The sequence below is a fragment of the Corvus moneduloides genome, chromosome 1 (assembly GCF_009650955.1).
Source record: "Corvus moneduloides isolate bCorMon1 chromosome 1, bCorMon1.pri, whole genome shotgun sequence".
Classification (NCBI taxonomy): domain Eukaryota; kingdom Metazoa; phylum Chordata; class Aves; order Passeriformes; family Corvidae; genus Corvus; species Corvus moneduloides.
The window spans coordinates 161,198,355-161,218,478 of record NC_045476.1 but is presented as its reverse complement, the minus strand read 5'-3'; the positions used below and the strand labels follow the sequence as shown (position 1 = coordinate 161,218,478).

General features: G+C 42.8%; 1 protein-coding gene across 1 annotated transcript in view; it reads left to right on the top strand.

The window, feature by feature from the left end:
* The window catches only part of COL22A1 (collagen type XXII alpha 1 chain), a 227,599-nt gene that overhangs the window by 109,586 nt on the left and 97,889 nt on the right, over nucleotides 1-20,124 (top strand). The window contains exons 13-17 of the mRNA XM_032134095.1: nucleotides 8,134-8,187; nucleotides 9,698-9,751; nucleotides 11,032-11,085; nucleotides 15,514-15,567; nucleotides 17,642-17,686. Coding sequence (XP_031989986.1) covers nucleotides 8,134-8,187; nucleotides 9,698-9,751; nucleotides 11,032-11,085; nucleotides 15,514-15,567; nucleotides 17,642-17,686 — 261 coding nt within the window. The remainder of the gene's footprint in view (nucleotides 1-8,133; nucleotides 8,188-9,697; nucleotides 9,752-11,031; nucleotides 11,086-15,513; nucleotides 15,568-17,641; nucleotides 17,687-20,124) is intronic.

The window sequence follows — 20,124 nt, the reverse complement described above, 5'->3', positions numbered from 1 at the left end:
AATATGAAGCTGATGGAAAGAATTCCAGGCACCAGTGATAACATTTTAGGATATTTCAGTGTTATTGTGAACTATACACTGACTTAAATTAGTGTAAAGCTGTGCCACATGAGTGAGCTCTGATGCAACTTTTCTCCTGCAGTACCAAGTTTATAGGTGGCCATGTGTCAAATTAACTATGACCCACTGTTGCTTTACCTATTTTTATGAAAATTTGGAGTATCAAGTTTCTTGAGGGAAAGATATCTGTTGGAATCTCTGAAAAATGATGCATCTGCTCTCTCCAGAAGATCAGTGATCATAAAATGGGAGGGTCAGAAGGACCCTTCTGGTCTCATGGTGGGATCCATGATATTCATGATAAGATTCAAGGGTTCAGAGAGTATTTGAAAACATGGTTCCCTGAATTTCTTTTGGGAAGGTACCTTTTGGGGACAATTGACTTCTATTTAGTGGATTAAATAAAACCTTTCATATGTTTGAAATACAAAAAATTCCAATAGTTATCATTTAAACAGTTGTTTGCACTGGGCTGGATTTCCAGATAGTCCTGCAGAACCTGTGTCTTCCACTGACCCCTGTGTATCATGTCCACGTTACCATTCTGTTTATTAGAACAGACTATAATACACACACCCAGAAGAGAAGATTTTCTTAACTTCTTTGTGCAGCAAAATCCAAGTTGAGATGAATATCTTATTTTATGTGGAAGCAGAAGATTAGGCCAACTTTGGTGTCAAATTTGCCAAGATATTAATAGGGTTTTAGCATCATTAAGCTAATAGAATCTTGCACCTGGGCACTGAAGAATGGCAGTCATTTGTGCTGGCTGTCTGGTCAGCAGCTTTTGAAAATGGAGCTAGGTGACATATATCCACTGTGGCTCTGCCTCTCAGTTGATCTGCAGATCACCCCTGGCTTTTAATGAAACCTTCATCTTTGCCTTGCTTATCTAAAAAAAAAAAAAACACCTCAAAATTTGAAGTATATTTCAATAAAATATTTATTTTGTCATTGGTTGGTTCCCTTGAATGAAGAAACCCTGAAAGGAAAGATATTGCATTCTTCCAGACCATGGTGTCTCTTGGAAGTGTTCTAAGACATTTGAACCTGAAGACCCCACCCAACTTGTGACATCTCTTCTGTCCTCCCACTTCATGTGACTGATCAAACACTGATAACAGTTCAGAGTGTAACCATGGATCAGCAGCAGGACAGCTACCCATCATCTTCTCATTTATTCTTCATGAACATCAAGCTGTCGCGTTAGATGCAGGCCAAAGAGCCAGGAAAAATAATAAATTTATGGTTAAGGCACTGACCTAGGTCACAGAAAATCTGGAGTGAGTTTCTATCTTTGTCCTGGGCCCTGGGACCTTCCATCCGTCCTCTGCTTCATTGTACCTCCAACTCATCACCCTCATGAGGTGACAGCAATATTACAGTTGCTGTAACTCCCTTCTGATTTCACAGGAGTGCTGTGAAGTTAATTAACAAAGGAGAGAGGGGGTGTTAATGGTGAAGTGCCACCACTGCATAGTTCAATTTTACTTCTGTTTCTGTTTCATCTTGCCCAGTTGTTCTGTTTTTCTTCAGATCTTGCTATTTTGTCTCCTACTTTGGCTCTAGACTCCCCAGTTTGTGAAGCTGCCAACATGCTGAGCGTGTGATTCATGGGGTTCTGCTTGGCAGATTTTTTGTATGTCTCCCAATGACACCTCCACTGACATTTTGTGACAAGGTTAGAAACTTTAATTTCATACCAGGATTAGAGAAGTGGCACTTTTGCATGAGATGTAGACCAGTTTGGAAGATAAAATAAATAAAATGTATGGAATTGACCTTAGAATTATCTGTCTTCTGATGTCTGCTCTGTATGCTGAAGGGAAAGTCCTGTGATTTATTTGAATTTGACAGGCAAATGAGAATCTAACCATGTGTTTTGGACTGACTTTTTCCCATTATTTGTTTTTTTTTTTTTTTTGTTTCGTTTGCTCTATTTTCATTAACATAGGCTGCAACCCATAGTTTCAAATAAAATATGTGATTATAGGCCACAGCTGTTCTCAAGTTAGAAGAAATATTTGTAAACTTGGCAGCTGCTTGAGGAGCTGCAAATGGAGGAAAGAGAAACATTTAAATTTGAGTGGATTGCTTAAAAAAATCACTGAGGAATTTTTCCTTTATGTGCTTCCGATGTCTCGGTAATACTGAATTGTTCTATCTCTGCATCTTTCCTTATACCTGCAGATTCCTTCCTTCTCTGTTTTAAATCTGTTCAGAAAAAAATTGCTATGAGGCAATTTTGCTATGGCAAAATCTGTGCACTAGTTTTTCCCACTCTGATTAAATATATCATTTAGTAATTAAGGTTATTTTTACTGTAATGTCTTTGTTATCTCCAGTCAGACATACCAGAATCTACATGGGATGTTGTGCTGGTTTTGGCTGGGGTGGAGTTAATTTTCTTCATGGTGGCTGGTATGGGGCTGTGTTTTGGATTTTTGTTGATAATACAAAGATGTTTTTGTTATTGCTGAGCAGGGCCTACACAGAGCCAAGGCCTTTTCTGCTTTTTGTACTGCCACATTGGCAAGGAAGTTGGGGGTGCAGGGGAGGTTGGGAAGAGACACAGCCAGGGTAGGTGACCCAAACTGCTCAAAGGGATATTCCAGACCAGGTGACATCATGCTCAGTATATAAAGTGGGGGAACAGGAAAGAAGGGAGGGGACATTTGCAGTGATGGTGTTAAGTCACCTTTACATGTGATGGAGCCCTGCTCTCCTGGAGATGGCTGAACACCTGCCTGCCCATGGGAAGCAGGGAATTAATTCCTTGCTTTGCTTTGTTTCTGGGTAGTTTTTGCTTTCCCTATTAAACTGTCTTTATCTCCACCCATGAGTTTTCCAGCTTTTACCTTTCTGATTCTCTCCCCAGTCCCGCTGGTAGGGGAGTGAGTGAGTGAGTGGCTGCATGGGCCTTGGCTGCTGGCTGGGGTTACACCATGGCAAACGTGTATATAATTTGGCCACAGACCATAAATACATGGGCTACCATAAACACGGGGTAGTGGGGCTCACTGTAATCCAGCTGAGGTGAACTTCTGCACAACCTACAACAATTTAAGGTACATGGAGCAATTGCTAACCTGGAGCTGGCATGGTCTGGCAAATCCACAGGATGCTGGTGTATCCAGAAGACATCCTTCCTCAAATAGAAAAATGGAGTAATTCTGCTGATGTACACAGACTAGCAGAGGAACCTCTCTGGGTGTGTTTGTCCTTACCCACATCACCTATTTGTTTTTAATGGCTGAAGCCAAGAGGTGTATTTTTATTCTTCATCACCCCAATATTCTGTCTGTAGCAGCTGAGAGTTGCCTGTGCTTTGAAGTTTCTCATGATGTGGCTTTTCCTTTGATCCATTGGGTCTGGACAACCCATGTACCCATGTGAGGCCCTCTCTGAGAGCCCCCTGGAAGAACAGAAGTAGTGGTTACCCCTTGCTTTGTATCCATTTTGTGGCTCTGAATGCTTCCATTTAAAAGCAAATACAAAGAAATTCAAAATTCTATCATTTTTAGTGAATTCGGCTTAAACTTTTTGTTTTCAGTATGGCTTGGAAAACCTTCCTAATTTTCTTGCAGAATTGTTACCAATTCTTTGAGGAATGAAGGATGGACTTTTCAGAGTGACTTTTCTAGTGCTGCATCCTGAGAGGCTGCAGTATTTCATTTTTTTAATAACATCCTAAGACAAGCTTATTTGTTACTGCAAATGCCGTATTTGTTACTTCAAAACAGCTCTCAGGTACCACTACCTGCACATTCCAGTTTTCTCCACAAAACCATTGACCAAAAAAAGCAAAAGGTCACCCCATTTAAAGTATAAAACTACTCCAGAAAATACAGGCTAAACCTAAGGGAAGCTGCCTTAGAAGCTATAGTCTGTTCCCCTCTTTATCAGTAGCCTCTTCTTTTGCTGGTGCTCCTCATTTCCCTGGTCCTTGTTACCTTCCTATTCTGGTCCCGATGCTTCTCCAGAAAACGAAAGCCTTGGAATTTCAGATATTCTTAAAATAGATGGGTGACAATAGGAGTGCATGGCATAAACAGCTAAGTGTGGTTTACATGTCACCACCTGATTCCCATTGTGTTGAAGCTGGGAGTGCAGGCAATCTGTGGGAATACAGGATTATTTCAGTCCCTTCCAGTGGCAAAACCAGGTCTGGCCTTCGTGCAAAGAATGTGATGGTCTTTTGTTCCCCAGGGCTCAGTGCCAGCTGCCAGAGCCTACATGTTCTCCCAATGTGGTTCATCCCAGAGCATTTGCGGACAGTGTCTGCTTGGCAGCTATTCCACTGCCCTGTGCTCTCTGCTACTTCTTTCTTATATTTACACATTGCTTGCAATTTTAAATGGAGAACTGAAGCACAGTGGTTGTCATTTAACGTTTATTTATACTGTGTCCAGCAGTGACCCAAGCAGGGAACAAATGAGTTGTTGCTGTTATTCAAGTAACTAACCATAGAATAACTGTTGAATAGCAGAAATTGGCATTTGCAGAAATATGTAGCTGTGGGCTGTGTAACCTCTGTATACTCACAGCCCATGGCAGTACATGGCTTCAGTGCTTGCAGCACTTGCCCGGCCTCCCTTGCTCTGCTTCCATCTGACTGCACTTCACAGCCACAGTGCAAGAAAAGTCTTCTGCTTGCTTTGGATCAGATTTGCCAAATCTGGGCTCCTTTGACAGATATTTTGCCAACTGTGAGCTAATGGACTTGTTTATTCCCTTGCAAACTTTGGTGGAAATGTTTGATTAAAGGCCACTGGCTGTGCAGCTCAGAGGGGGAAACTCAACACAAGCAGCAGGTTTTCCAGTGGGTCAGGAAGGAACAGCAGGCTCATGAGCTGGGAAAGGGAAAATTCTCAGGAAAATCTGCTGCCTTTCTTTGAGCCTAACTGCCAAATACATAACGTCCCCAGCAAGGACTCCTCTGGAACACCATTATTTGGGTCCCTCTGATTTCTTCCTTGGGCAATTTTGTCTTTTTCTAACTGCGACTTTCCCTAGAAAGTCATTTCCAGGATAGATGTGCCAGCAGATCCCCCCCAGTCCACAAGTGCTAGGGAGAGAGGCAAGCACTTTTTCTAAACTAACTTACCTATTTTGAGGGGCTAAGGGGAAGGAACAGATGCCTTTTGGGTATAGCAGCTACCTAGGTCTCAGCAGCATGCTGAGCACAATACTTGGGATTTTACCTGTTTTAAAAATTTGGTGGACAAGTGAAAAGAAAAGGCGATTGTTCTGCAGTGCAGTTCACAAAGTCAGACAGTTAGGAAAAAAAGAAAAAAAAAAAAAGAGTTGCTCAATGAAGTAAATTGCTGTGACAACATGACTCCGTTCCGGTTAGCTGCACCCTCAGAAGGGTTTTGGCAGCTGGCTGGGAATTAGGCGAGCTGGTGGTTGCTCTCTCATCCCTGTCTGTCACAGCTTCTTTGGCCCTGTGCAGCGCAGCAGCACCAATGCCTCTCTGCTTTCTGCTCTCTACCACTGCTCACTCCTGTGAAGTCCCTGTGAATGTGAGCTTTCTGGAACAGGCTACATGATCTTCTCTTGTGCTTTTATTAAGGTTCAAACATATGCAGAACCTACCCCTATCCTGACATGCTTTTCTGCTTACTGAGGCATACAAAGCAGCCAGCTGGGGAACTGAGATTGTTTAGCCTGGAGAAAAGGAGGCTCAGGGAGCCCTTACTGCTCGCTACAACTCCCTGAAAGGAAGTTGGAGCATGGTAGGAGGGCAGTCTCTTCTCCCAGGTAACAAGTGACAGGACAAGAGGAAATGTCCTCAAGTTGTACTAACGCACTGTGTGGGTTCGTGAAGGGTAGCTGCGTTTCCCTGACACGTCCCTGGCAAAGGAATCATTCCGGGGGTGCAGGATAGCACTCCAGCACGCTTACTCCTCTCACCCGTGCGGCTGTTAGGTGCGGACTCTCACACCACACCCAAGCCGCATTGCTCAGCGTTACCAGAAGCAAAGAGTCAGGAGGGCTCTCCTGCATGGCATTCCACAGAAGGTGGTTCATTGCTGCATCCACAGACAGGACCAGAGGCGAAAAAGAACGCGAGGCAGCAGTCCCAGAGCTTTTATACAGGAGCGGAGGGAGCGTCAGGAACCAGTGACCGGCGGGCACGGGGGCGGTACAAAGGCGGGCCTAGCGAGAGGGAGCCGATGGGGAGGATCTGAGGGCGGGGAGGGCAACAAGTCAATCGAACAGACCGAGTCTGCGTAGCACCACAAAGCCTGAAGGGAGGGGCTTTTCGTTTGTCCCCGTGAGGTCAGAGGGTGTTCTTAAACCTCGGAATCGGTCAACCGGCAGGCCTCTGCTATTTTGGGGCTCCTTGGGCCTTCAGCAATCACAATTGCTGGCTCAGTCACCTCCACGTTGCACCAGTGGAGGTTTAGATTGGATATTAGGAAACATTTCTTCACTGAAAGGGTATTCAAGCATTGGAACAGACTGCCCAGGGAAGTTAAGGAATCGCTGTCCTTGGAAGTGTTGAAGAAACGTTCAGATGTGGCACTTGGGGGCATGGTTTAGTGGTGGACTTGGCATTAACTTGCTGGGATAATGGTTGGGCTCGATGATCTTGGAGGTCTTTTCAATCCTTAATGGTTCTATTGGAAGTCAGCAGAAGGTGCAGAAGTAGGAGCTCTTTTCACTTTATAGCCTTTCCAGTGGTGGTTCCCCAGGTAACATTAAACCTGTCTCTAGAGTCTAGGTTGCTTTTGTGCAATTTTCTCCTTGGAGAGAAACTGGAAAAGCTGGTGGATACTCTCCTGTCCTGCATGAATATTTCTATGAGCACTATGCTTCAAACTTACTGACTGCTCCCAGGATTAATTTGTACAGCTTTGCCAAGCAGTTGCTATTTCACGGAGGAAAAAAAAAAGGCAAGAGAAGAAGCTAATTAACTGAACCTTATGCAAACTCCCTTTGCTTTGCATAGGAATGACACAAATTGTTCTCCTACCTGTGTGACACACTTTGCCATGGAACAGCAGTTCCTTCAAGTTATATTGACCTCTTAGAGCAAATGATTTCCTCAAAAATCACGTTTGCTATTTGATGGGTTTTCTATCTCATTAGAGAGCCATTTGAATACAGCAGAGCTGATTTTTATCACCAGCTGCATTGCAAATTCTGGAATGCTTCATGAAGGTTCAGTTAGCAAGGAATGTGATTATAAATGTAAAGACTTTAATTTGCATATACAGGACAGATGCTTTTCAGATACTATCTTTTATTTACTTTTAAATGCCAAATACACCTATAAATAAATAAGGCTGGATTTGGACTCATCTATTGTTGTCTGGAACCTTGCCCTAGGAATACATCCATCTAAGTCTGCTGGACTAGACCTACAAAAAAAAAGTCACAAATCAGATTGCACGTGGCAGAATTTAGCCTGACTTTATCTACATATTTAGTTAGTCCTTATGTATGTACAGACAACTTGGAAATACATGCATCAATTTCTTAGCCAATTGAATGCTCTTGCAAAAGGATTTTTCTGTGCTAGTGAGTTTTTACAAAAGCAGATGGGGAAAAAGCTCTCAGTCTTTTGTCCTAAAGAGAGCAGATAAAGGGAAAAAAATCCTATATTTTAATTTTTCCAATATTTTCCATGTCAATTTCCCTGCCATTTATTTAAATAAAAAAAACCAAAAACCACACAGTTGGGAACTTGGCATTTTGGCCATGCCAAACTTCAAGTTTTTGTGCTTTGGAATATGGCAACAGGAGTGTTTCTCAGGGAAGTGGTGCTATGCTTCAAATACTTTTTTTAACAAGGGTTGCTCTCTAATCTTTTTCTTGTAAAACTACTGGTTCTGGATGGTAATTACAAAAAGGAGGGGCAGGAATACACTGGAATGGAAAATTGAAAGTGAACCTGTTCAAATATGGGCAAGTTAGAGGTGACTGAGCACAGTATTGTTACAGTGAGGGTGAGAAGCTGGACTCAGTTCTCAAGAGATGACAACTGCACTGTCTAAAATACACAGATACACCACAGAACGATATGGCATTTGATATGAGGTATTTTTTACTTTGGTGTTGTAGGGTGAAGAAGGGTTCCCTGGCTTTCCTGGACTGAAAGGGGACAAAGGAGAAAAAGTAAGTCCAAGTTTTTATTAATTATCCTCTGAAAAGTGGACGAGTTTATAAAGCTATTGTGGAAGTGTAATGAAAACCAACCCTCCTCTAAGTCTTTCATTTTACCTCTGTATTATATTTTGTTTCATTTTGTGTAAGCAAGGTGCTCAGAAAAGGAGATTGTGATGTTGTACTGTTTTTCATCAAAGTGCAGCTTAAAGTTTTCTAAACCTATTGATGATGGTCAGTCACATTTGACAAATGTGTGGAGAGCTCAAAGGCATGAGCTTTGACTAAACTTTGTAAAACTCCAAAATACATAAATGTAATAGAACAGGAACTCAGTGCTAATACACACAGAAACACTAGAGTCTCTTCAATATGAGACATGGAAGGCCAAATATTACTATGCCTTGACTTGCACTGAACATAAATAACTTTTGGACTGTGGTGGCCTTTAGCTGCTTGTTGTGGTTCTGTTGACTAGTATTTATTTTGGGCACATTTGTTGGAAATCCCTTAATCATAATTTGCAGGAGGAATTTTAGGAATTTAAACTTTTTCCACCTCATGAAATATCAAGATGCCCCTCCAAGTAATACACAACAAACTGGTCCTGTACAATCTCAGTGGCAATCCCACAGTGGCATCTTGCTGTGCCTGTGTCTGTTTCTCATTTGAGCCTTTTATAAAAACACACCTAAGACGAAACTGCTGCAGTGCCTAGAAGTGAAAACACTAAGCCAGTTCCTCACTGTATGGCTTGACTTGCCTGTTGTTTGTCTATTGTCTTTCTGTTCTCCATTTGTTCTTTAAATTGCCAGCTGCAGGCAGCAAACTTTCATTTTCTCCACATTTGCTGCTGTTCCTGTTAGCTGGGGGGCTACCAATCTCAGTATATTTAGTTCCATTCATCGTGGTGCATAGGAAGATTTTAAATGGTAACATTTTAAATTTAAGTGGTGTTTGGCTTTCTGTTCCTTGTTTTCTTCACCTTTGCACATTCACAGCTTTGGGACTTGATATCCAGTGGCCAGGGTCATTCCTGAGGACTGCTTGAGTATTTCAAGACTTCTTTTCTGTTTGCTTTTCAGCTTACTACTTATGCATATTATAGCTTTGCCTAGAGGCTTCTGAGCTTTGGGATGGATGCTGTACAATCAAGGAGGAAAATAAAAAAAATTTGAATGCAACTTTTTGAGACAATGGAATGGTGAAGAGAGGGGCTAAGGGAAGATGATATGATAATATTAAGATGACTCAGTTGTTATGTGTCTAATTAGCTCCAGAGCTTTTATATTAATTTATTCTTAAATGAGTTAAGTGGACGAGAGTGCCTTGTTCCTCGTTAGCAGCTCATCAATCATGCCTAGTGTGTTAATGTTAGCAGCAGCTCCTCCAGAAATTAAATAAATGTTTGTGTTGAAATGTTTCTCCTCATTCCTTATTCTTGTTTTGATGCTCTCCTCATGTCACTGCACTTGCAGCAGGTGTTAATGCTGTGCTGATGATAACTCCCTTGTTGTTACAGGGTTCCCTGGGCTCACCTGGCCCCCCTGGGAGGGATGGAGCAAAAGGAGAAGCTGTAAGCATTTTTGTGCCTCCCATGTAATCCCGCTTTTCAGTGAGAGGCAGGCAGTGGGAATCAATCTGCCTTGAGTGGAACACATCTGGGGGATTTGTGTGGCCGTTTTAGGAGCAGCAGAAACAAATAGCAGGAGATAAATAGCCCTGAAACTCTCCCTTACATGTTTGCAGCCAAGGCAGGTGTCCTATGGATTAACCATTGCTGGAGGCTCCAGGGCAGCTCTGTTATCATTCATTAAGGAGGGAAAGGGAGCAGCTTGTGGTTTGAGACCTGCTGGTAAATAGCTGCAGCTGCAGAGCCTGGCCACTTGTTTTATGGCTGGCAAGGAGTCCTTGGCTAGTGGAGATGGCAGGAGTGCAAGGGACCACCTTGTGCTTCCACAACAGACATGGGCTGGAGAAATTGGAGTCTTGGTCACAGAAGCAAGGGCCTGAACTCCTCCTGTGCATTGCTAAAAGCTAGGAGAAGAGGAGGAGGGGCAGGGCTAGCTCAAGGAAGGATGTAGTGTAACAAATACTGCCTGTAAGGGGACTGCAGTTAAAACACAAAACCACAAATACGTTTTCCAGTATCTTATAGAAGTATATTTTAGAGCCTTGCATCTTTTCCCCAGCTTGATCACCATCCTTTAGAATTATCTTCAACCTGATGGTGAACCTTCACCATGTCATTCACTGTCTCTTTGTGGCAGTCACTTGGTGGCAACTGAAGGAGCTTGGGAAAGGATCCTTTGGAAGGGCAGGCATACACAAAAGGAGTGACACACAGCAGAAAAGCTCTTTTCCTTACATCCTGTTTCTTCTTTGTGCCACACTTGTCCTACTTTGGAAAAACTGTGACAATTTTTCAATATTATTTCCAGAACTGATGCAACTTCATCACATCATGGGATGGACGTGTCATACTTGTACTTGCAGAATTCCTTATAAGATGTGTTCATACACTGCAAGGTGCAAATTCAAAAACAAATGCGTTATGCTGACTCCAAGGAATCCTTTTTTGCATGCTGTAATCAGTGCAAGCTGTTCACAACTTAGGGAACTCACTTCTTGCTACTTGGTTGTGTTTTGAGAGCAGATGAAGAGCTGCTTTGCTTTTAATTTTGTTTCTTTCTGCTTTCATTTTTTGTGAGGCAAAAACACTGTAAGCTTTCAGATCTCTGTATAGCGGTACTCAGGACTGTCAATATTTCTAAATGCATGTACTGACTGGTTTGAGCTATCCTAGCCTTTATATAAAAGATAGGTGTTTGCCAGTGATATTTCTGTTATTTGCAGGGTGAACCAGGACAGCCAGGAGCATTTGGACTGCCTGGGCCAGCAGGTCCAAAGGTAAGTTTTCCATTTCTTCTTTACATGGGCGGGCATATTTTTTTCACTGACTTTTTATGCGTATGTTGCTTGAATTACTCCTTGTTGATGACATTTGATATTCTCACTGGTGAATGGAAAAACTCAAAATGCTCATTTTCATCAAGGGTCTGCTAAAGGTATCAGCAATTAAGCAAAGTATGTAAAAAAAAGAAATATCTTTTGTTCAATCAACAGTGTAGCTGGAGAAGGTGAAGAAAACATGTTTTGGGGCACATAAGCCTTTTTTCATGTCTTCAGTAGATTTTCCAATTCTCACAAAGATGCAGATGAGATTATTATCCCTACATTATGACTTGGAAAAAAAAATCACGTAGAGACCCTAGCCTGGATGTCTCTGCCTATTTTGGGAGCTTCAGTTTTGCACCAGTGAACAATGGCTGAGTGATACAGAGCTTGAGCCAGTGCTTATATCACTGGGTTTGCTTCAAACAAAGTGCTTCTGAATGCAGATCTGGTGAGACTTAGCTGAGCATCAGAAATGTGAATTTTGAAGAAGCAATTCTTTAATCTCCTTTCAAAGTCTCAGCTCTCCTTGCCTTGTTCCCTGGTTATTGAGGGGATAAATACCCCTCAGGTGGTTTCAGTCTTCTTGTAATAACACAAAAAGTAGATGGTGCATTGTGACAAGTGTGTTTTTAGGGGTATCATGTGAAAGGTGCCGCAAGGACAACAGTTTGATTGCCTGAAATAACTTCACTCAGTTCTGCTTCTGTACAAGCCAAGACCTTTGAATATCTCATCTTTCTGGAAGAGACATTTCTAGTCACCTAAATCTCGCACTGAGTTCACTAATGCCTTTATCCTCAAATAGGAGTTAAATACCTCAGCACCTTTCTGGGTGCAGCCTTGGCTGTCACTTGGCTCTGTCTGAGAGGACTCGATGAAACAGGTCATATACAGGTCCTCTGGGTTCCTCAGCTATGGAGAGCCCTGTCTCCAAAATGTCCTGATGTCTTCGCATAGAGGGAAATGTTCACCCTTTCCCGAAGTCCCATCAGGAGGGTATCGGAACTTACGGGGTGTCTGGATTAGCAGAAATACTTGGCAGCCACCCCAGGGTTCTCTATAGCAACCGTACTGGCTTCAGCAGGAGATAAATGACACATGCAAAGCAGGGCTGGGCTAGGCTGGGCTGGGCTGGGCTGAGTGGAGGCACACTGAATATTTTGCCCTTCAGTGGGATTTGCATCTTGGATGAAATGAACTGAATTTATCACTCACATGCTTTTCAGCTGCATCTTTCCTATCAAGTAAATAAATACATATTTTCTCTCTGTCCTGCATGTCTCACTTGGTGGAATTACAAAACAGCAGGCTATATGATGCTCTTGGTGGTATGAACTTCCTCACACTTGCTTTGCAAAGCTTTTGCAAACCAAGCTAAACTGAGGCACCTACATCTGCCTCAAGGTGGACTTGATCCTGTTCCATGTTTCCCACCAGGTTCATCAGGAACATGCAGTTCAGCCAATTAGTGAGGCAATGCTGAATAGGAGTTCAGATCTATGGGCTGGGCAGGACAAGTGCTGGTGGGGCTGGACCAAAAGACATCTGACAGGACAGTGCCAGGTGCTCCCAGAGAAGACCGGAGCTTGGCCAACCGCAGCCTCTCACAGTGCCTAAATATAAAATGTGTGTTTTCACAGTGACTTTCATTTACCTCAGCGGATGCATTGGCTGTGTGCAGTGTCCTTGAGCTGGATTCTGGCCCGAGCTATTTTAAGAAATAACCCTGACTTTGCTGACAGGACTTTAAAATCTAAAATAGGAATGCACACTCCTTTACACCTCGGTGTAAAGCCTGAGCACGTTGCCAGCATGGAACAAGGTGTATAAGGATGGGTGGCGTTGGCAATTAGAGAGGTCACATCTCCAATTACTGGTGTAATGACTGTTTGGGGTTTTTTTGCTAGATCACTTATTTTTGTCATCAGCATCAATACAGCAGCTCTGGGCTCTACCGCAGGCTCCATGGAGAGCAACCTTGCAGTTTCTCTGGTTGGCTGGGTTGTGGTCCTTCCTGGTTCAATCCATCTTCATTAGCACTGAGCCAGGCAAGCCCAGTGTGTGCTCAGCAATGATACCTGTGCCCCAGGAAATTCAGCCCCTTGTTTGTCTCCTTGGCTGTGGAGCCTGTTGCTTCAGTGGGAATTGCCAGCACTTTCATTTAAGAAATTGTCTTGTACTTTTTACAGACCTCATTAATTGTGTGAAGCTTCCAGTAGCATAGACAAGGGTCCTCCAGACTCCTGGTAATGGGATTTCAGTCCAAAGAGTTACAGAAATGGCTGCTGAGCCCATGAGAGTACATGTATAGGTTCCAGGAATGAAATGGCCTCAGTATGTCATCCCTTCTCAGTGATGTCTCCAGGGGAGATTGCTCCTAGCTCAGTGTCTTTGGCATAAAACTGTGGGGTTTGGTGTGTATTTTTTTTCCTTTTCATCAGGCCTGGAGGGTAAACTTCACTGCTACCCAAGAAGGATATGTGATCTTGTTGGCTACAAGCTGGACACAAAAAAGAGTTATCAAAGCCAGCCTTGTGCTGAGGTGTTGGAGCTTCTGGTTATAGAAGATGTCATGATGGTCTGAGATGGCAAGAAATATCCACTGGTCAGTGGGGAAACTCTCACATAAGTATGTGGGACCTGGCAGGTTAATTTAAATGGAATAAGTGGGTCCAGAGAAAAAGGGCCATCGCTCAGATTGTTCACTGTGCGATGTTATAGCAGAGAAATAAAGTTTGGATTTTTGAGGTCAGACCCTTTAGCCCGTAATACCCTGCAGCAAATATTCAACATTTTCCTTCTTTTTTTTCCCCCCTGTATCTCTAATAAAAGGATAAAGAGTTTTTTTGTGGTTGTCATTGCTGTGGCACAGACATAGCTATAGCATTCCCATCTGAACTGACAGTTATCTGCACTTAATAGAAAAAGCAGAGAGAGAGGGGGGAAAAAAATCAATCCTTTGAAATAAAAAGTATTAGGTAAGAGTTTCATTTTGACAAATTTCCTTCTTGCTTGCTTGAGCTGTTGAAGGTCTCACGCTTCTCTGGTTTACCAGACATGATCTCAGCACAGGCCTTGAGTGGGTTCAGCACATCTCGTCCAGAAAAACCCAGATTCTCTATAACTTTTGCTGAGTCTTACGACCACGTTTTATGTAACAGGACTGAGTTGAGATTCTATAATTTGGACAGCTTGGAGCAGGACTCTGTTTCTCTTGGGGTTTTGTCTAGGCTTTTGTAGCAGTATTTTTCTGCAGGCTGAAGGAGCGATTTAGGTGCATGCCTGCTGCTCCCCCTCTGCTCTTAGAGGACTTGTAATGCTTCTGACCTTGCAGAGGTTCTCACATGTCTGATGATGTAAAGATCCCAGAGCCACCTTTGCTTGTGCTTGAACCCTATTCTTGCACTGCACTGGGGGGGAAAAAAGCCTCTGTAGTTCTGCTACTAATTCATTGCAAACACATCTTCCATTTTTAATTTTATTATCTTTTTAATAGGAAACTTCTGTTAATAGAAAATGTAGAAATTATTTTTGAATTATTTAATAGTAATACGTCTATCTGTTTTGAAGCCTTATCCATTACAGCCACCCAGTCAGGGTTAGACAGGAGTTAGGTGAGAGTGGTGGGAAAGGGGAAGTGATATAAGTACGAAAATAATCAGTTAAATATGTGATATGATATGCCAAACCAGTTCTCTAGGTCAACTTGCCAGACCCAGGCTGTGTCCATAGAATGGCTGTTCAGCTGAGGATCCAGGTAATTTTCAGGCATTGTAAGACGCATAAAGGCACACAGTGAATACTCTCCATTTCAGTGTACCTTCTCCAGGGAGAGTCAGTGCACAACCAGCTGAAGGACTGATGAAATGTACCTGATCCTCCTGCATTTTTTCTTATTATTAAAAATAAACATTGGAAAATGTAATTCTGATCTGTTTCTTTTCATTTACTCTTCAAAACATATAACATTTTGAAGACTGTGGTCATTTTGCAGCAATGTATGTCTTTGCTTTGTTCCATTAACACTGTGTTCAGGAGCCAAAACAGATGTCATGTGCAACAACTGACATTGCCAAACCCTCTGAAATAACCTGTAGAGAAACTTGTATGGCACAGTTTGCCTTTGTAGGCCAAGTCTGAAAGCAGAAGGATAAAATTTGCTAATGTCTGAGGGGACACAGGAAAATATTGGAGTGTCACTTTGGGTAAGTAGTTGGAAAGTTGAACATTACTCCTTTATTAGCACTGAGAGAGTCAAGAAGCCTCAACAGCTCAATGTGAGCCTGGAAGAGCAACTTACATTTCTGACTAACTAATTTTATTCTTGGTCTTTTATGTGAAAGAGTTTCTGGTGGTTTATGTATCTCAATTCCTTGCCAGGGATCCGAGGGAAAACAGGGTCCTCCAGGCATTAAAGGCTACGTAGGTGCACCGGTAAGTCATGGCTCTTGTTCAATTTCTAATGCTCTAGAAACTTTCTTTACTTTTTCAATGTGTTCTGCCCAGCTATATTCTTTTATTATTAAGCAGTCTATAGTCTGTCTGTCCACTTACCTGCACTGTGTCCAAGTGGTGAAATTTTCTTGACTTCACTGAATTTCTTCTATCTTCTTTAAATGAGAACAGACCTGTAGCCCATAGAGAGATGTCAGCAGAAATGACTTGATTACTGAGATAACAGCTGGTGATTTTATGATGCTCCCACTGTAATGCAATTGCTTTGGTCTGTGATGATGCACCATTTATATGGTGCTTAAAAACTTCATCAGAACACTAAAAAAATACCACTTCTCAGCAAGTTTCCAATCATATTTTCAAAACTCTCAGGGAATAGCCTTTAGGCTCAGGGGAAAAACCTGCATTGAATGAACAGACAGCAGACCAAAATAAATTAGATTCTATCCAGTTAGCACCTCTGTCTTGTGGTCCCAGCTTAGTAAGCAGCCTTTAAACTGGTGTTGGAAAGGCTGTCTGGATTTTCTGAGATTTGATGACCCAGATGGGTTGAGGCCACCTCCCACAGGCTGGGGGATGAAAAGATTGTGAGCTGCCCTGGTGAGACATACTTGGGGTGATGGTGGATGAAAGGTTGGACATGAGCTGATAGTGTGCACTCACAGCCCAAAAGCACCATGGGCAGCAGGTGAGGGAAATTATTCTGCCCCTCTGTTCTGCTCTGATGAGAACCCACCTGCAGTGCTGCATCCAGCTCTGGGATCCCAGCACAGGAAAAGATTCATGGACCTCTGACAGCAGGTCCAGAACAGGGCCATGGAAATGGTAGGAAGGCTAGAGCACTTCTCCTGTGAGGTAAGGTTGAGAGTTGGGATTTTTCAGTCTGGAGAAGGCTCTGAAGAGACCTGATTGTGGCCTTTCAATATTTAAAAAGTGCCAAACTTTCTTATAAGACCTGTTGTGATAGGAAAAGAGGTAATGGTTTTAAAATAAAAGGGTTAGATTTAGATTAGATTAGATAGTTTTTACTATGAGGGTGGTGAGACTCTGGGACAGGTTGTCCAGAGAAGTGGTGGATGCCTCATCCTTGGAAACATTCAAGGCCAGCTTGGACTGGGCTCTGAGCAACCTGCTCTAGTATAAAATATCCTGCCCATTTAGATGATTATGTAAATCATCCTGAGGGCCAAATACACCCAAACATGGAGCTCTCATTAGCTTGGAGGTAAGACTCCACTATAGTGTAAACTGAAGTTTAAATTATTAGAGCAGGAAGCATTTTAAGCTTTGGCAGTTTTAGAGAGGTCACTACTGACTGAGCGTATTTGTCTCTCTATAGCTATTAGTTGATTGCTCTATTTCTACAATAAAGGTAAAATACAAGGTGTTTGCTGAGCCAAAGCAAGGTGAAATCCCTTTGTGCCCATTGAGGAAATTGTCTGTGTTAGTGCTACATCAAACTGAGCTCCACCAATGCTTCTGGTGTAGCTGGGAAGAGATGAATTATGCAGTCCTGAGGAACACTGGCACTGGATTTATAGCACAAAAATGTGCTGGGCCCCCAGGACAGAGAGCATCTAACCTTTGCCAGTTCTCAAAGCTACCTGCTGTCTGCCTGGCTACCACATCCAAACCCACCAGGAATGGGAATTCTTGCTTGTTTATGCGATAGGTTTTCTCATCAGTATTGTCCTCTACCAAAGTTCTCATTGTTTACAAGAAACATGAAAAATTCAGAGCATTGGTTGTTTTCCAGGCCATCTGCAGCTGTGGTGTGTTTCCTGTCCCTCCACTCTGCTGTTGGCAGGAGGGTCATGTGTCTGCAGGCAATATAATATTACAGATGTTCTTGGGCTCACAAGTGGTCCCTGCTCTGGGTCTGCTTAGACCATGCCTGCAGCCAACTTTGAGGACTGGCAACACAGAAAATGTCCTTGAGGTTCACTTGAATAGCTTGTGCAGATGTGCACACTGATTTGGTGACTAATTAGAGGAGATAACTATGCCTCTACTTGGATTTAGCTTTATAATCTCTGTTTCTTTTTATTTTTAGGGTCTACAAGGAGAAAGAGGAGAAAAGGGAACACGAGGAGACAAGGTATTTCTGCTTCATGCTAGGAAAAGCCAGGCCTTTCCTTTGCCCATTAGGTGAGGTGGGCTGCTACCAGCAGCTCTGGAGGGAGTTGAATGATGGAGTTGCCTCACTGTGCTGCACTTCCAAGTGCTCTCCACCTCCCATAGGTGTGCAGGAGGGCTTTTGGGATCTGTGCTGTCTACTAAGCACACATTCAGGGAATTCTTGTCTTTGTAGCCAGGGATGGAGGAGAGAGAGGAGGAGTGAAGGTTGCCAGTGGGGAGATCTGGAGAGGTGTCCACAAACCTGAGAGTTGAGAATCATCACTGACTGCCAAGTCTGCATCCAACATTTTCCTATCTCATTACAGGTTTTCACATTCTCCAACTTCCTATGTTTCTTTCTTCTCCCATCCCCATAAACTCACTAGAAATAAGCACCAGGTAATTTGTCCTATGTTAAATGCTTCACCCAAAAGGAGTTGCTTCCCAGTTCCATGTTCTCTCCTGACTGTGAAGAGCTGTTTTACAGAGCACGTCACTCTGGGATTTGAACCATATTTGTGGCTCAAGGAAGAAACCAAGTGCTTATTATACCTGGAATAAGTATTTAAAAGGAGAGCTGGGCAGGCACAAAGCCTTAGTTATTTCAGTTTGCTCATTGTGTTCAGAGAGACTTCAGATGTGCACCCTCTTCTGCTGTAGACCTGCTTGGCAGTGCTCAAGGCCCCCCAAAAATATTCTGTCTCACTCACGACTCAAGCTGGTCCTGACACAGGTTTATCCCAGAGAGGGTCTGGCAACTTTGCCTGTGTTTGTGTAAAGGAGGGAGTCATCATCTTGCTGGCATAGCTTTGTTCCCATTTCTCAGTGCCTGTCTTTTTCTGGAGAGGAAACCCAGCCATTAACACCAAATTTCTGCCTACTGGGAAAAATTATCAGTAGACCTTTAGTGTGAGATACTGTGTTTCTCTTTACCAGTGTCCTTTCTGCTGTCTATGATGAAGTATCCACGATCATATTTTGTATTACCTCTCCTTGTTATTGCAGCTAGAGCAAATGGCTGGATTGTACATTATCTTCCTCATGCTTTTCCCTCAGCCCTTTGCAGAACTGGATAGGTGTCCTGTGTCTAGCCAGTGCCTCTGCTGCTTTTCCAGAGGCAACACTGTCTAATCTGCTGGAATATTTGGCTCCTGGAAGAAAATATATCTGTCTGACATCACTGTGATGGGAGAGGAAGCTGGAGCTGTGTGTGGGTAGGCAGCTGACTAAGTAGAGGAAGATTAAAGTGGGGAAGAAATGAATTAGGTTTTGTTTCATTAGAAGGATCTGCACAATGAGAGGTTCCCCCCATCCTTTTTTTTTTTTTTCCCCTGAAGCAGCCAAATCTCTGCTACAACAATTGTGGTTTGATTTTTTTCTGGGTTTTAATGATGGTCTCAGTGCACCCACTGCCAGTGCTTTAACTTCTACCAGTCAGTACTACTGTGAAAACAGTGGGCGTAAATTCGGTGGGCCAAATATTTTCTTGTCTGCTCTTCAGTCTGTAACCCGAATACTGACACCTACGCAATCTGTGTTCCTTTGTGCCTGAGGAGAAAAGGGGTTATAATATCAGGTGGGAGCACTGGTTCATGCACTGAGTATTGTTCTATCAAGTCTTCCCCCTTACTACCAAAAAAGCCCTAAGTATCCCATCCACCTTGCTGCTTTATTCACATATCCTGGGACCTCGGATGTAAATGTTGAGGTTCTATAATGAGGTTCCCAAATCCAGTAGTCCTGGTTACACCTGCACTTTAAGAAAATCACTGCACCATGTGAGGGAAATCCCATGCCCTTTTGCATCCAGTGAGCTCATTGTAGACCCCAGGACAGACTCCAGAGATAAATATGATGCACTTCCCTGCCAGCAGGAGCCATGTCTGTATGTGATATTTAGCATGTTGATTTAGGCACGTCCAGGAGTTCAGTGTGACAAGGGGCACTGCTTTTGCTGTATAATCCTGTGTCCGTCCTGTAAACCCTTGTCTGCTTTATGGAGAAGGAATTGTGTAAGGAGGCAGCAGGGCTGGTCTTCTGCTGTCAGATCCCTCTGCAGTGTTTTTTTTTTTCTCCTCCAGCCTTTTCCAGGGCCCTACAGACTCCTGGGTAATACTTTTTCCAACAAATCATTAAATTTTCTAAATGGTAGAGGCCAGAGAGCAGCACTGAAGTTTTGGCAGAATTGTCATTTCCCCTGATTGCTTGTGAGTCTTCACCATTTTGTTCCAGCGGTTAAAAGAAAAAAATAAAACAGTAGAACACCGGAGAAAGAAATTGAGTCTTAAAGTGAAAATTTGAGAATGAAACTTTTATGTGTTTGTTCTTTCTGTTGGGAGAAAACTGCCTTTCACTGAGTAGCCTTTTTTAAAAAATGGAAAAATATTAAAAAAATATTTATAATGACAGATTTTTCTG